At 34.8% G+C, this 18,703-nt stretch overlaps 1 protein-coding gene across 1 annotated transcript in view; it reads left to right on the forward strand.

The window, feature by feature from the left end:
* The window catches only part of GABRB3 (gamma-aminobutyric acid type A receptor subunit beta3), a 266,332-nt gene extending 247,840 nt beyond the window's left edge, over positions 1 to 18,492 (forward strand). Inside the window, exons 8-9 of the mRNA XM_044669290.1 lie at positions 17,186 to 17,217; positions 18,151 to 18,492. Of these exons, the coding sequence (XP_044525225.1) occupies positions 17,186 to 17,217; positions 18,151 to 18,492 (374 nt within the window). The remainder of the gene's footprint in view (positions 1 to 17,185; positions 17,218 to 18,150) is intronic.
* Positions 18,493 to 18,703: the final 211 nt, after the last annotated feature.

The following is an 18,703-nucleotide window of genomic DNA, read 5'->3' on the forward strand; positions in this document are numbered from 1 at the left end:
AAAAAAAAAATGTCACATTCTGTAATGGCATTGGGTTGACTAGAAATCTCATGACATTGATGACATTGTATTCCCTTAATCATCAACCCTTATGCTGCAGTATTTTATATGTTATTTTAAATTTTTTTCCTTTTTTTTTATTATCATCTCCAAATTCTTGTTCTCACGTGTTTTTTCCTCTTACCCAGTATGGATACCACATTAATTTTGCATCCTCCTTGAAAAAACATGATATGTTAGAAAGGGTAAAGAATTGAATCTTGGTTCTTATACCCACTAATTATAGAACCTTTAGCTTGTCCTTCCTGTGGCCTTAGTTTTCTCCTTATAAAAATGAGAAAATCTAAAGTCTCTTCCAACTCTATAGCTGTTTTTTTTAATGCCTTTTTAAGATGTTTTGCTTCCTGGATGGATTACATCCCCAAATTCATTCCATTGGAGATGGACAAAGATGGATAAAGATCAATGAAGTGCTGGCACTGGAAGTATCACGCCAGAGCATTAATGAAAATGAACAAATGCATTTGAGAACAAGAGCTTTTATTTTATAGTGTTTTATAGCTTTCAAAGTACTTTTTCAGAAACAAGTTGGTAAAGTAGGTAGTATAAGCATCAGTATCTACATTTTCTAACTTAAAAAAAAAATAAAGCCCAGTGAATTTAAATAGCTTTCTAAAGGTCACATAAAGAATGACTGCCAGCCCTCACTTGTTAGTTTTGTGTCCTTTGTGCTTTCCAGTCTCCCAAAGTGCTCTCTCTCTCTCTCCCCTCCCTCCCTCCCTCCCTCCCTCCCTCTCTCTCTCTCTCTCTCTCTCTCTCTCTCTCTCTCTCTCTCTCTCTCACACACACACACACACACACACACACACACACACACACAGTGTATGTGTATCTCTCATCTCCTTACTCTAACTACAACTTTTCTTGGTTGCTCCATTTTCTTTCTCACTTACTAATTCCTCATCATGTTGAATACTCTTCTTACACCTTCAATCTGGCCACAAAGTGGAGGTCAGAACAAGACATTATAATATCCATTATGGCTTCTCTAAAAACCCTGAACAGCTCTGCCAAGTCTTAAAACTGCATAATATTTCAGAAACAACTTGATTATTGTCATCAGAATAAGTCTGAGAAGAGCAAAAACTTTAGCATAGCCAAGTTCAGACTAAATAGAAGCCTCTACTTTCTTCCTCCTGCAGTCAATACAGGATGGTGCCAGGACACTTTCTTTCCCCACTTCCCTCGAAGTCACTGTGGTTTCCACATGAACTCAAGTCTGCTTGATGTTGAACTAATTTAGCTGGGGAAAATTGTTTTTGTTCAAGATTGAGTGTTTATTCTTTCTTTTCTCCTCTTCTCAGGAAGGGTCACTTCCTTGTGCTTCCTCTATGGATGAGGTGGTTAGGTTTCACAGCAGGAAAGGATAGGATTAACATGCTTAAGTTTTACTTTCTAGGAACTAAAAAAAGAGCAGGGCACATATTTTCAGCTGTTGTAGAAAATCCCTTCCAAAATCTCCCAGTAAGAATTGTCTCAAAATAGAAGAAAGATGAGAAAGTAAATAATTTGAAGTTATCCACCAGAGCAGTGGCAGGGTGGAACAAAAAAACCACAGGCTGAATTTCCAATATCTCTTTTGAACCCAAGGGATGACCATTGGCAATTCATAACCTTGGACCAGATTAGACTTGAGATTTCTATCCTAGTAGAGTATTCACTATCAGTACTACATCGAATATCTAAATTGCCTCTCATCCAACTGCAGGCACAAAATATATTAAATCAAGACATGGTCATGCTGTTCCCAAAGAAACTAAAAATGATTGGAAAAATTTTGGACTCCTATACAGTCTCCTTTGTAGTTAAAATATTAGAAATGTGTTTTCTTTCCTCTAAAGATAGAATATTTAGAATATGCAAATGCCATATAGAAAAATAGCACTTTCTGAGTATGAAGCGGTTAAAAAAAAAAAGAAAAGAAAGAATTGTCAGCACCTTTGCTGAGAATTAGTATTATTGAAGGTATACATTGAAATTCATATATAAAAGAAATGTATAGTTGGAGGGGGTATTTGTACTGCTTTTTTCTTTATTAAAAAATTCTTTAACATGTTCTCTTAGTATTTTATTAAGTTGCTTAGACTTCATAATTCTTTAACTTTATACTTTCTGATTAGCTCTAACTGTTCCAAAATTGGAGAACAAATATGTAATTAGCAAACTTGACAATTTTATAAACATATTTTACTTTCCTTAAATCAAGAGTTTAGAAAACTGAACCAACGGGATACACCTAAATCAATGAAAATTTCTAATGATGAAAGTAAATTTTTTGATCAATTCTCATCCCAATGAAATTGGAAGAAATTTAGGGAGTAGAAATAGGCACTATTATAATAATATGACTAAAATATTCATAGGTTAAATATCTGGAGAATATAGTTTTTATAAACATTTACTCATTTATCAACATTTACGCATTGATCTTCTAAATGCCTCTTTGAGAATAATTGCCAGCATTATTTCTCTTTTTATAGATAGAGCCAATTTTATTATAGGAGAATTTTAGAGAGGGAAGGGGCATTAGAGTTAATTTAGTAAAACAATTTAGGGCAACTAGGTGGTTCAGTGCTTACAGTGCTAAGACTGAAATTTGGAAAAATCGTCTTGAGTATGATACCTACATTTTGCAGATAATACTAAGGCTAAGAAAGGATAAGAAACATAATCCAAAGACATGAGTCAAATGAGGTGTGGAGTCAAGCCTACAATCAAGATCTTTTGTTTCTCAATCCTTTGCTATTATCTTCCCTTTTTTCATTGTCTGCAAAAATCTCCTTTTAGGAAAGTAGATGAAAGTAGATTTCATCAAGTTTCTCATTTCCATAATCCACCTTCCATACTCCTCAGATTTTCTTTGTGCTAGTAGGAGACTATCTATTTAGAGGCCCTATGGTATTCCTAAATTAGACTCAGTGCCCCTTCGACACAATAATAATTATTATTATTGCTAGAATTTCTATAACTCTTTAAGATTTCCATCAGACTTTATGTGTTATTTGCTTTGATTCTCAGCAATACTAGAAGGGAGGAAAGTGCAATTATCTCCATTTTGCAAAAAAATAAACTGAAGTAGAGAGGTTCTGTGATTTATCCAGGGTCTTTCTTATTGTTATTCAGACCAACTCTTCATGACTCCACTTGGGTTTTTCTTGGCAAAGATATTGGAGCAGTTTTCCATTTCATTCTCCTGCTCATTTTTCAGATGAGGAAACCAAGATAAACGAGGTTATGTGACTTGCAGGGTCCCACAGCTAGTAAGTATCTGAATTGAAATTTGAACTCACAAAGATGAGTCTTTCTGACTCCAGGCTTGGCATTCTATCCACTAAGTCACCTCCTATGCCCAGGACCACAAAACTAGAATAAGTAGCTGTGATAGGATTTGAACCAAGGTCTTCCTGATCCCAAATCCAGTTATTTATTCACAGGGCCACCTATCTGTCCAAATGCCTGAGTAATTCTAAAAGTGCTTAAGATGAAATTCTCTAGTATTTAATAATCATCAAAGAGATTTGACTGAAGAGTTCTGTTAATTCATGATGAGATTCACTGATACGCAAAACTTTCTTTAACTTAGCTAATTGACAATAGTTAAGAGTCTTTCTTTGGCTGTACAGTCAGTGAAGGATTCAAGTCTCATGTTCTTTGATTTTATACTCTTGCATTGGCAGTTCCACAACTCAAAAAGGTTTCTGACAAATGTATTAACATATATTTGCCCTTAATTTTTTTATCTTTATGCCCTGGATGAACGTTAGTTTACAATGAGTACATTATTTTAGAGGCTTCAGTATTATTTATTGTGTATTTGAGCATTGTATATTTAAACCCTGTAAGCTGTCAAAAAAGCATAATTCTTACTCAGGGAATTATAGCTTCAATTAGATCAACAATCATAAATACCCTGTATTTTATTAAAGCAGGAGCATTTATTTCCCCATTTGGTAAGGTATTATTTTTATCTTGTTAAAAGTGAGTGATAGGGGGCAGCTGGGTAGCCCGCTCAGTGGATTGAGAGCCAGGCCTAGAGACGGGAGGTCCTAGGTTCAAAGCCGGCCTCAGACACTTCCCAGCTGTGTGACCCTGGGCAAGTCACTTGACCCCCATTGCCCACCCTTACCACTCTTCCACCTAGGAGCCAATACACAGAAGTTAAGGGTTAAAAAAAAAGTGAGTGATACCACAAAGAAGTTGGAAAGTGGAAGATGAAGAAATAAGTCTATCTACTAAAGAAATCTAAGAAAGCATGAAGAAAAGTATCTTTTGACATCTCCATGAGATGTTCTTTCACAACTAATTTTGCTTCCAATAAAGTAGAGCAGGATAGACCAATAATTAAATCACTAATTTTAATGAGGAAAGATGAGGATAAAATCCTTGGGGAAAAAGTATTGATAAAATGATCCTCAGCACTGCTTGTCATCTGTCATTTTACAAATGTGATTTTGGTCTTCTTTATTCCTTATTGATAGCTTTCACTTTTAAAAAAATAAAATTACTCAGAACTCACTAGCTTTGTGACCCTGGGCAAGCCACTGGACTTGTTTGCCTCAGTTTCCTCATCTGTTAAATGAGCTGGAGAAAGAAATAACAAATCACTCTAGGATCTTTACCAAGAAAACTCCAAATGGGATCATGAAGAGTCAGACACAAATGAAAAATTAGTTTAGGCATGATCTTCAGGAAAGACTTGTCAAAAGTTCCAGGATACAAGTCAGTCCTGATTAGATCTGCTGCTAATGAAGCTGAGAACTGCATGAGCTTCATTGGATGAAGCACTAAATCTAGAATTAATAGGGTAAGCCCACAGGAGTTGGGGCCACCAGGTTATCTAGGGAAGGATTCTCAGGACAGAAATAAGGCATATCAAAGTTCATGTGCCAATGAATACTGGGTAGACAGGAAGACCCACAAAAATCCAGTGTCAAAGATGGATGATAGTATCACAGATCTAATCAATAAACATTTATTAAGAACATACAAATAAAAACACTGCCCTGAAGGAGCTTACAATCTAATGGTTGGGGGGTGGGGGAGATTAACAGATCTAGAGCTAAAAGGAACCTCAGGAAGGCCTTGTAGTCCAAATTCTTCAATTTACACTTGAGAATACTAAGGTCCAGGAAAGGCAAATGTCTTCCCACTATACCAGTATTTCAGTAATGCCTTTATTCATGCTGAAAAAAAAAGAAAATTTCTAGCAATTATCCTATCAATTTTGGTGTTCTGCCATATCTTTAACATATAAATTAAAAACAAATTATCCATAGGAGCAGGGCAGCAAAGTAGCACATGGATAGAATGTAGTCCCTATTGTAAGGAGGACCCAAGTTCAAAAAGGGCATCAGATAGCTTTGTGACCCTGGACAAGTCACTTAACCCTGTTTGCTTCAGTTCTACCTTTATAAAATGAGCTAGAGAAAGAAATGATAAACCACTCAAGGAAACTTACCAAGAAAACCCTAAATGGGGTCACAAAGAGTTTGGCACAACTGAAAAATGACTGACATTTTCACAGCCTGTGCTGCATTAGCAAGGTTGGTTATCAAAGGAAGTTGATGATGCCAGTTGGCTTTAGTACAGGCAATTCATAGCATCACAGTTCTATAGCTGGAAGGGACATCAGAGATCAACTTATCTGACCCCTCCATTTTACAGATGAGGAATCCAAGGCAAAGCTGCCTTCATTCTCCACAAAATCATCTGATTTAAGCACCTTTGGCCACAGCTAGTCAATTTTCAAATTCTTGCTATTATAAATTCACATTGACTTCTTTCTTTTTTTTAAATCCTTACCTTCTGTCTTGGAGTCAATACTGTGTATTGGCTCCAAGGCAGAAGAGTGGTAAGGGTAGGCAATGGAGGTCAAGTGACTTGCCCAGGGTCACACAGCTGGGAAGTGTCTGAGGTCAGATTTGAACCCAGAACCTCCTGTCTCTAGGTCTAGCTCTAAATCCACTGAGCTACCCAGCTGCCCCCTCACATTAACTTATTAATTGAAACATCTCTCTTCTTTCCAGAGAGAAGTTCTACCCTTTAGTCCCCAAGTTCAAGTCTACCTCTGCATCCCCAATTTTAGTAGTGTTTTATTCTGTCTTTTTTTACCTCTCTACAATATTGGACCCTGTTGACCACTTCCTGATGTTGACCCTCTCTTGCCCTTGCTCCTTCAATAGACAATACTCTTCTGGTTCTTCTTGCTACATCTAATTATTCTTCATCTATCACCTTGTCAGATTCCCTTTTTTTTCCAACTAGTGTCAGGGATGTCTCATATTCCCCTGTTATTGGTTTTCTTCTGTTATATTTCTGTTTTTTCTCTCTGAAATTTTATTCAAGCCAAAAGCATTGATTTCTACTTCTACTTAAATGACTCCCAAGTCTGTAAGTCCAGTCTTGATCTTTCTCTGAGTTTCACATATGAATCCCTGATCACTTATAAGACATTTCTATTTGGACATTCCACTGGTACTTCAAACTCAACAAGTTCAAAACTCAGCCTAATATCATTCTCCCAAACCTAGTTTTCTCCCTGATCTCATTTGTTAAAACTATCTGTTTCAACTCCTATTCTTATTGCTACTACCCTAACAGAAGCCTTATTTTTTTAATCTGAAAATAATTAATTAATTAGTTAGTTAGGGATATTTTCCCATGATTACATGATTCATGTTCTTTTCCTCCCCTCCTCCCACTCTTCCCATAGCCAATGAGCAATTCCACTGGGTTTTACATGTATCATTGATCAAGACCTGTTTCCATATTATTAATAGCTGCACTAGGGTGATTGCTTAGAGTCTACATCCCTGATCATATCCCCATTGAACCATGTGATCAGTTAATTATTTTTCTTCTGTGTTTCTACTCCCACAGTTCTTTCTCTGAATGTGGATAGCATTCTTTCTCATAAGTCCTTTACATTTGATTGTGCCACAGTGTATCAGTCTCTAACAGGGGCATTATTATTACATACTTGGATTACTGGAGTAGTTACTCCAGTAATTTTCTCATCTTTCTTTTTCTTCCAATTTATTATAAAAAAATTAGCACACTATTTTTCTTCAAGTCTATAAATTCAATTTATTTCAAAAAACATTTATAAAGCACCTCCTATGTTCATGGGACTATATTTAATGTTAGATTTTCTTTCAAATATACAAAATAAATAGTCCCTGCCCTAAAAGATATTAAGTGTATGTTGAATTAAATCAAAAGAATGTATATTTCTTTTTAACCTAAATTTATTTCTTTGTTATATTAAAATATGTGGTTTTTCCAGTATACTTAGCATGTATTATTATGGATTATACTTATATATGCTATGGAGTTCTTGAATCTGAGGGTTAGAGTGGACCTGAGAGTTTATATATACCAGCCTATGTCTAAATAGGAATGTTTTCTACAATATACTCAATGATTAATTGCCCACTTACCTCTTCAAGCTCTCTGTGAAATGAAAAATCAGTACTCCTAAGACAATTCATTTTATTTTGGGATAGCTCTAATTTTTTGAAAACTTTTCTCATATTATATTATAAATATAACAATAATTATATTCTATTCTATTTATTTTATATAATTTATATTTTCTTTCTGTTTAGTTGAAATTTGTCTGCCTACTCATTATTCTCAGTTCTGGCTTCTGTAAATAAAAAGTTCATTCCTTCTTCCATAAGCATATGTCAAAAATTGGGAGACAGCGTGTATTCCTTAAGTTTTCTCTATTCCAGGCCAAATAACTAATCCTTGAAGATATTGTCTCATCTGTCCTGATCACTCTCCTCTAGCTCCTTGAGAGTAGAGATAAAATTTTCTCTCTTCCTCAGGACCTAGAACTTGACTCTATACATAATAAACACTTAAAATATGATTGTTGAATTAGGTAATTAATAATACAATAACTAAGCAAAACTATGTGGGTTTTTAGATAGGGGTAACTAGAGAGCACGGTGGATACAGTGCCAGACCTAGAGTCAGGAGGAGCAGGGTCCAAATCTGGCCTCTGACACTTCCTAGCTATGTGATGCTGGGCAAGTCTCTTAACCCCAATTGCCTAGCCCTTGCCACTCTTCTGTTTAGAAGTAAAAAAGTAAGAGGTTTTGTTTTTTTTTAATGTGATTAAATCATTATACTTATTCAATTCAAAATTAAGTTCCTGCGTCATGTAAAAATTTAATGATCTTTGCTCTCATGGAGTTTATAATCTTGTTAGATAGATATGACAAGTATAAATATCACAATTTCAAAAACAAAAAATGATTAAAAGTTCATACTCTTTGTTTCTAGTTCTTGTTTCATCTTTATCCCTGAAGAGCAACACTTTTTTTTCATTATCAGCAGGGTGGTAGAAAAGGAGAGATTGTAAACAAAATATTTTTTAGAGACCTGCTGAAGCTATGAATCATTAGAACCATTCACAGATGGTTTGAATAAATAGGCTTGCCAAGTATTCCTTTCCTTTGCCTTAAGAAGAAGCTTCAGCTAATTGGGAACTTCTTTCAAAAATAGCTTTTTATAGTCCATTGAACTGTTATTTATGAAGTGTTTTTTACTATATGATTATTAATCACTAGGAAAGAGATAATGCCCTTGGCAAAGAGGGATATCAGTGATAGGATTTGATTTTTCAGGTCTTGTAAGTTGACAAGTAAATAATGGAATACTAGATCTTGTATGTGTGTTAGCTCTGATATTACTAAGACAAAATCCCTACCCAAATGGTCATGCAATGGCTCTTTAAAAGCTTTGAACATTGGCCTACTCATTACTTCAGACAGCAATTTATTCCATGTCTTAATTGTGTTACTTGTAGGAAAGGAAAATCTTTTAAATTGTTTTAGGACCTAAATCAGCTTCTCTAATTTTGAACCACTGCTCCTAATTCTCCCCATCTAGATTCAAAACAAATAAATCCAATTCCTCTTTTACTGAGGTGTTTCTTTTTTTATAAAAGACTAGGTCTCATCATCTTCCCAGGCTGAAAAGTAAAGGCCCTTATAGACTCAATCTCATAACTGATAAGTACAAGATCTCTGGCCTGTTCCATTTCTGACCTGGGCCATTTTGCCCCTCTTTAGGCAATCCCACTGACTTGGTCCCACGGGCTCACTATTGATGCTTAAATTAGTGAGGACAAAGGATTCTGCCTAGCTCTTTAAATATTTAAAGACATTTGTCATAGAAAAAAAACATGATGTGTAATTAAAATAATTCTAACTAGGCCTATTTAGATAAGCTATTGCCACTGAAAAATTGCATAAGAGGGATGATACTCCATATCCAAAGGAAATTGTCAAAATTTCACTCAATTAGAACAAAAGTCTTTAAAAACTACCTTAACCTTCTGGCCAATCAGAGAGATATTGGTATGAAGGGAAATGAGTTTGAGATAAACTCATTTTTAGAACAGCGAGAAGCTTTGGAGAGAATAAATGAGTTACAGAAACTCTGGCAAGAGATATAGTTAAATTAGAACATATCTAAAAATAAAAGTGTAAGAATTAAATACTTAAAAAATAGAAGAAACCTGTCAAAATTTCCTTAATGAATCTTTTCTGCATCAATGAGAGTAGAACCACTATATTTAGATACCACATAGCATTTTTCTTTAATGTGATGTAGGAAAGAGAAATTCCACTAATGACAACCAAGAACAATATCCAGATCTGACTAAATATGTAGACCAGTTTTATGCCAAAGAAAGTATAGTTTGATGATATCAAGGGATTGGTTCTTAAGATATCTTAAAGAAAGGAAAATACTAAGTATTTTTGGGGTGAAGAATATATCTAATTAATGCTGGGAGGGGAAAGCTGACTTGTTTGACTTCTTTATTATCTTTACAAAATCTTTATGAAAACATTCCATCTGAAAAGCAAAATTATGGAGTGGCTAAAGATCTGGTCTTGGAGTCTGAAAGAAGTAGCTTCAGTTTTTTTCTTCTGCCACATTCTAATTGCATGACCCTCATCAATTCAACTAACTCACAGAGTCCTAGGCAAATGTATAAGATTGTAAGTTGCAGAGGAGGTAATACACTGCATTTCTAAAGAAGATTCCAAACATCCTATAATGATAATATCACAAATCTGATAAGAACTGTGGGAGCAGAAACAAAGAAGAAAAACAACTTCTTGATCACATGGGTTGATGGGGACATGATTGGGGATGTAGACTCTAAGCCATCCCCCCAGTGCAAATATCAATAATATGGAAATAGGTCTTGATCAATGACACATGTAAAACCCAGTGGAATTGTTCGTTGGCTACAGGAATGGGGACAGAACAAGGAAGGGAAAGGACATGAATCATGTAACCATGGAAAATTTTTCTTAATTAATCAATAAAAAATTTTAAAAACAATTTAGCCTCAGAAACTTTCTACCTACATAAGTCAATTAACTCCCATTGCTTAGCCCTTATCTCTCTTCTGCTTTGGAACCAGTACACAGTACTGATTCTAAGACAGAAAGTAAGGTTAAAAAAATTAATTTAATTTTAAAAGTGGATACATTTATCTTGTAGTGAAAGTAAGAGAATAAATAGATAGCCTATGTGCTATACTGGCACCCATTCAATGTTAAGAAAGGCAGAAGGAGCCTAGAGTATATTGAGTGGCCCCCCCTCAATTTATTTGAAGATATGGATAAAAATCACACAACAAGAACAAATGGAAGAGTTGGAACCTGCATTATTCAAGGCAGTAACCTCATTAATCGGATCATAGGGCCATAGAAGAATCAATGTATTATATCTCCTTGATAACTGTTCCAGGTCCTTCAGCTTTTCCTTAACTTAGATTTTAAATCCCGTTGGGGATGATGATGAGATATGGCTCAGTTGTGATTAGCACCCTCTGAGGGAAGTTGTCAAAATATATGAGATTGTTGATAAACTGATATATAACATGAAGCAATGAAATCCCTACTCTTTTTCATTTCCATCCTCCATTCCAGAGTGTCAAGGTCTTTGCTAATATGTAGGTTCCAAAATTGAACATACAATCATCCAAATGTAATCAAGCCAGGGTGGTGTAAAATAGAACCAGTATCTCTCTTATTCTGGATTCTGTGTTCATCTGAACAAAACTTAAAGTTGAATTAGCTGTTTGTGAAACTACAGCATGCTACAGCTGACTTATGTTAAGCATACAATAAACATTGACGTTTGAGTAGGTCTTAAATGGTTTACATGAGTTCTTCAGTCATTTAAGTTTGAAGTACAAAATATGCATTTCCAAAGAGAATACATTTTTTCCAATAATACAACTGATCCTCTTGTGCCACAAGTATATGTATTATATTCTCTAAAATTTAAGAAGTCTGTCAATGGGGATATGATTGGGGATGTAGATTCTAATCGATCACCCTAATACAAATATTAATAATATGGAAATAGGTCTTGATCAATGGCACATGTAAAACCCAATGGAATTGCTCATTGGCTACAGGAGGATGGTTGGAAGAGAAGAGGGAAAAAACATGAATAATGTAGCCATGGGAAAATATTCTTAATTAAATAAAATTTTTCAAATTAAAAAAATTTAAGAAGTCTGGAAATTGCATATGTAGCAAAATCAGTTTTTTAAAATTAATTTCATGAATCAAACATTTTATAATCATCTATTATATATAAAACACTGGAGATACAAGGACAAACAACAATAACCTAAATCATTTTTCTTTACATTTTTAACAAAATATTAGTGTAGAGGTGCACAATGTAATTTGAGGATATGGAAAGTTGTGACATTTAGGGGAATATGGAAGAATTCCCTAAGTTTATCCTTGAAAGAATGCTAAAAACTAAAAGTAAGGAGAGGATGCACCCCAGGCATTCAGAACAAAGTCAGTACAAAGAAATGGAGAAGAGGAGTGCTAGGATACTCAGTTTTGAAATCAGCAAAGAAATCAGGCTCAAATGATGCCTAAAGAGAAGTAATATAGAAAGAGCCAGGAGTTCTTGGGTTCAAATCTGGCCTCAGATGCTTCCTGTGTGACCCTGGGCCAGTCATTTAACACCAATTACTGCCCTTCTGCCCTGGAATCCATGCTTAGTATTACTTGTAAGATGGAAGGAAAACTGTTTTTAGTCTTAGTTGTGTGTGTGTGTGTTTTTTTTTAAGAGAGGGAATATAGAATAAGTTTGAGAACACAGGCTGGAACAGGACTGTGAAGGGATCTGAATACTCAGATAAGGACTGAGGCAATTGGAAGTCTAGAAAGTTTATTTAGAAAGAGAATAGCATGGTCTGTTCTGTGCTCTGGAGAGATAATTTTGGCGTATAGGTATAGAAGAACTTGGAGACTGGATCTGACTAAAATCAGGGACACTGCGTAGGAGGTTTTGGCCATTGTCCAAGCCAGGGTAATTAAAGTCTGAACTATGGTAATTATATGTGATAGATTATAGGATTTTAGATTTTAGAGCTGAAAAGAACCTTAGAGACTATCAAGTCCAACTCCTTCATTTTACAGATAAAGAAACTAAGGCACAAACAGGGTAAGTTGTTTTTCCATGATCCTCTGGTAGTAAACATCTAAGTTTGAACCCAGATCTTCTTGATTTTTAGTCCCAGTGGCTGAGTGATGAGAATGGGACATATTTGGGAGATATTGTAAAGGGTAAAAATGATAAGGAAATTAAATTATTTGAAGTTTTGATAAATATTTAACAAACCCTATTATCATTATGAGAAAACCATATCTATGATGCTACTTAAAAAAAAAAAAGGATCCTCAGGCTTACTTTTTAACTCAACCTTTGGTAATTCTTTAAACTTGGGCAAAGCAGATTATAGCTTAAACGTTTCTATTTTAAATGCGGCCTATTTTTGAAATGTCTCATTGATGGCTGCAGTTTATTAAGTCCCTTCAAAGTGATAATCCAGTGCATTTTCTTCACATTTGCATCTCAAAATAACTCAAACCCAGAGAAATGGCTGCTTGTAATGTTATTTATAAAGTATCATTTACTTCCATTTTCTTTCGGCTGCCAAATTCCAAGAGTCAATGGAAGGCACACGCATAGTCCCCATTCTCCTCCCCACTAAAAAGAGCTTGACATTAGCATGAACTCACCATATTTCCTCTAAAGATTCCTGAATCTTCTTAGCAGTAGAAGGCAGGCAGCCAGCCAATCAACACCCCTTTCCCTAGTGTGCCAGTGAAAAAGGTTGGGAATGTTGCCACCATGACTGTTTCTATTTCTAACCAGTCCTGTGACCAAAGGGAACCAACAGATTCATCTTTTCGAGGAAATTAATCCATCAGTGCTATCAATGGGGAGGGGGAAAAAACCAACACTGTTACCTAGGGACATTGTGGGTAGTAGCAATAAGAAAAAGAATAACAATAGGTTTTTTAGGTAACTTTCTAATCTTCAAAACTTTCAATAAATAAGCATTTCACAAACCTTAAACTATTATATAAATGTAAACTTTTAGTATTATGTCATTTGGACCTCGCAACACCAGAAGGTAGAATGTATATCACTTCAAAAGGACTTATGCAAAAATAAAGGTCCTAAGTGTAACAAAATATTCATAATGCTTTTCAGTAGCAAAAAACTGGAAATAGCATTATTCTCATCTCCTTATTGTTCCTTTACACTACATTATCCATTCAGTTGCCAAATTTTACTGTTTCTCTATATAATATCTCTCCCATCTGATCCCTTTTTTCTTTCCCCACATAGCTACTACCTTAATTCAGGCTCTCACATTTCAATCAATAGTCAGTAAACTTTTATTAAGAGCCTAGTAGGTGCCAAGACCTATGCTAGGCACTGAGTATACAAATATAACTAACGTATAGTCCTTGCCCTCAAGGAGCTTACAATCTAACAAGGAAAGACACAGTATAAAAGGAAATTGAAAAGAGGTGGGAAAGGGGAAGGGAAGGTACCCAACACAAGGATTTGACAGAAAAGTCGGTAACAAAAGTCCCACATTATTGCATCAAGATAAGAAATAAAGAGATGTCAGAGCTGATGTCTCCCCTTCCATGGGGGTTCAGAATTCATGGCCCCACTCCAATCAGGGTGGCAGAGGGTAGTGATGAGGTAGTGTACCAAGGCTGAAGAAATGGTACAGGATGATGTTATCCCAGGAGTGAGCTTCCTTAAGCATGATGGAGAAATCATTCAGAGAAGTGCCAAAGTAATACAGTAAAGACCTAAATGTAAATAATTACAGTATATTGGATTCAGAACTGAATTACCAGTGCATCTTGTCCAATCTCCAAATATATGCCAAAGATCAGATCTAAAAGTCTCTCATCTGCTCAATAAATTCCAGTGGCTTCCTATTGCCTGTAGGATAAAATGTAAACCTCTCTTTTTAAATACCCTTTACACTGTGGCCACAGCCTATCTTTTCAGGCTCTTCCTACATTCTTTCCCCCTTATTTCAGTTTTTGGCCCAATCAAACCATTTAATCTTTCAAACCTTTATTCTGACTTTCCTCCATGGCTAGAATGCACTCATCCATTCTACATGAAATCCATCCCTGTCTCCTCAAATATTATTGTCTTTCCTAAATAACTCATTTTGAACTACTTTGTATTTATCTGTCATATATATATATTTATAAAATATGAATGTGTTTATCTTTATTCTCTCTACACATTTATATACGTGCATGTTATCTTCCCTAATGCATAGAATATTAATTATATCATATTCATTAAAATGAGTAGCAATCATTTCTTTTTGTTTATGCTTATATTTGCAGTGCCTTGCACAAAACATGGTACATAATTAGCACTTAATAAATATTTATTGATTGGTTAATTGATTGGGGAATGGCTGAACAAACTGGCATTTGAAAGTAATGAAATATCATTGCAGTTAAAGAAAAGATGAATATGAAAAAGTCATAGTAACATGGGAAGATCTATATGAAATGTTAAAGAGCAAAGAAAGCAAACAAAGAGAGTAGCCCACATGATCAACAATAATATAATTGAAAACAACATTAAAAGATAGCTATGTTCAGATTAAAAGTAATGATGAAAGTTGGTTCCAGAGGTAGATATTGAAAAATATTTCATCCTCTCAGTAAAAGTGAAGACTGGATGCAGTAGACACCAATAATGGCATACATTGAAGAACATTATCACTGGGACAGCTAGTTTTGCTTAGTTTTTTTTTTTTGTTTTGTTTTGGTTACAAAGGAGGGTTAAGGATAGTGGCATGGTTAATTGGGAATGATTATGATACTTTAAAAAATCGAGTGCATCAATAGGACTTTTAAAAATAATTCCATTAAAAAAGGTTTTTCGGTAGACTCCTGACTCCATTTTTTTAATTGTATGTATGATGTGGCAATCAAGAGAATCTAATGCAGTCTTAATAGATTAATATCATGTAGTACTTAACTGTGATATTTATCTGCCCAGAGTGTACTGAGAGCACTGACTGATTGATTTATGTTTGTGCTTATCTAAGAAGTCTATTTAAGTCTATTTAAACACCTTCAGCACTCTTTTCTTCTATTGCCATCACTATGAAAGTCAAAAGGGACCAATGAACTAAGGGATATTTTGTGCTTTTGTCATAAAAAATGTCCCCTGAATAGTTGTTGTGTCAAAGAAGGTCTTCATGTGGTGGCTTAATTTCTGAAATATAATAAATAAATTCTTAGATTAAGACAGTGAAGAAGATTTGCTTTGCATAGCCTCTAAAATCCCTTCCTACATTATGAGAATAAGAATTTTAATTATTATGCAAGACACAAATCATTTAGTGAATAAGAAATCGCTTTGAAGTTATTATTTGCCTGACAGCTACAGAAGTTAAGAGAATACTATCTCTGTGTTTTCACCTCACATAAACACATACCAAATCTTTTCTGTGGAAGAATCATAGATCCAGAAATTCAGAAGCATATGGTCCCAATTCATCATTTTGCAAATGAAGAAGGATATTGCAACTTGAAAAATTAAATGACTAGCCCAAAGTCGCACAAAGATTAGTTACCAGATGTAGGATTTGAACCCAGGTTTTCTCATTATAGAGCCATTGTTCTTACCTCTGTACAATGTAGCTTTCCTAGTTGAATCTTCAGGAGCCAAGAAAACTGTAAAGTACCCAAATGGTAATAGATTATAATTTAATATTCTCCCCTCAGAAAAACCAGTTGGGAACCCACAATATAGAAGGTAGATTAAGAAAATTATCTGAACCACTTCACCAAATCTTCCCTGCTCAGGAAACTTTTTTAATTTGAATTTTTATTTTTATTTTTTTCCAGATTTTACATGTTGATACAATTTTTAATAATCATTTTCTGACACTTTTCAATCCATGTTCTTTCTCTCCTTTCTGCTCTTTTCCCTTCCCCAACAAGGCAGGTACTGTGATAGGTTGCACACATGTTATCATACAGTGCATATTTTTAATGTTTGTCTTGTGAAACAAGACACATATTGCTTACTCTAGAGAAAAATTCATGGAGCAAATAAAGTGAAGCAAGGTATGCTTCAGTCTTCTTTTGGACTTCATCTGTTCCTTCTATGATGATGGATACCCTTTTTTTGCATGAGTCCCTTGGAAACATCTTGGATCCTTGCCCTGTTGATCATAGTCATGCTGTTTACAGTTGATCATCATCCACTATTGTTATAACTGTGTATGATGTTTTCCTGGTTCTGCTCGCTTCACTTTGACTTCCTTCATGAGTCTTTCTTTACAGGTTGTTTTGTGATCATCTTGTTTGTCACTTCTTATGGCACAATAGTACTCCATAACAATCATATAACAAAACTTGTTCAGTAATTCCCCAGTTGGTGGACATCTCTCTAGTTTTCAGTTCTTTGTCAGCACATAAAGAGCTGCTATAAATATTTATTGTACAAGTAGGTCCTTTTTCCCCTACTTTTAATTTCTTTGGGATACAGACATAGTAGCAGTATTGCTAGGTCAAAGAGTATGCACAGTTTTATGGCCCTTTGGGCATGGTTGCTAATTGCTCTTCAGTATAGTTGCATCAGTTCACAGTTCCACCAAAAGTGTATTAGTATCTCAATTTTGCCACAACCTCTCCAGTATTTATCATTTTTCTTTTTTCAAAAGCAAGTTATTAACTATGAGGTTTCTAAAGGATTTTTTTTATAATAGTCCCTCAAGGATTAGTATTTTTAGACAACCAAGTAATCTGGTGTAATTTTTCCAGGAAAATGCCAATAAATTTAGTTTCAGAACAAATGAATACATTTTAAAATATACACACCAAGGGCATTCTGTGTAGTTGGAACAGTGTCACAATGAAGGAATGTCAAGGTATTTGAGATTGTAGCAACAACAAATGAACCCAACATGTGAAGCATGCTGAGTTTAAAAAGGTTATTTATAGGTTATCTCTGAATTGATTGGTAGCATTTGACTCATTACTTTGAGTATATTCAGACCCTCAACATCATCTGGAAGGAAGTTCAACTATTGGTCATCTAGATACATCTATTACCTGCAGATTCTGTAGCTAAAAATGATCTTAGTATTCCAGGTATATTTTTACTTGATAGCCCATGTCCCAAGTCCATTTAGAAATATATTGCCAATGTTAGGTAAATCTCATCCACTTCTTGTACAGTAGGTAGGAGAGGCATTTGAACTATAGCAAGACATTTTTCTTGGAAAAATGAAGAAGTTGTTATTCCAATAAAGAACAAGAGCATATTGAAAGGAAGGACTTCAAGTAACCTATAATGACTCTGAAATAGATAAGTGTTTAAGGATACCTTACAAAAATTTTATAAAAATAAGAAATTTGGTCTTTAGTTTTCCAATAGTGTTTTTGCATTCTTATTGAGGAATTTCAATTTGAAAAAGTCCTCTTTATGTTATTTATTTTCATACAATAAGGGTTTTTTTAAATCAAGGCAGATAGATGTCTACACTGCTATTAAAATTCCAGAAATGATATTTTCCAATAAAATGCAGTGATGGACATGAAAGATGTATAATAACTATCCATGACATACTCAGAATCAAACAAATTACATAGCCTGCTCTGTGTTTGGAATGTGGAAATTAAATTTATTGGCACTTGAGTTGTCTGATGATGTGTTGTCTCTCCCAATTAGGTGGATGCTCATGGAAACATTCTGTTAACATCACTTGAAATTCATAATGAAGTGAATGAGGTCACAGGAGGAGTTGGCGATTCCAGGAATTCAGCAATATCCTTCGACAACTCAGGAATCCAGTACAGGAAACAAAGCATGCCTCGAGAAGGGCATGGGCGACATATGGGGGACAGAAACATCCCGCACAAGAAGACCCACTTACGGAGGAGGTCTTCACAGCTCAAAATAAAAATCCCCGACTTAACGGATGTGAATGCCATAGACAGATGGTCAAGGATCGTGTTTCCATTTACTTTTTCTCTTTTCAACCTAATTTACTGGCTGTATTATGTTAACTGAGTGACTATACTTGGTTTTTCACAGACTTCATTTAACACTGAGTGAAATATTACTCTGCCTGTCATTTTTATACCTATATATAAATACACACACACACACACACACATATATATATATACATATGCAATTGTATATATATATGTGAACTTTCTCAACATATATAAATACACATGTATATGAGAATGTATGTGCATATGTTTTACACATGTGT

The sequence above is a fragment of the Gracilinanus agilis genome, chromosome 3 (assembly GCF_016433145.1).
Source record: "Gracilinanus agilis isolate LMUSP501 chromosome 3, AgileGrace, whole genome shotgun sequence".
NCBI lineage: Eukaryota > Metazoa > Chordata > Mammalia > Didelphimorphia > Didelphidae > Gracilinanus > Gracilinanus agilis.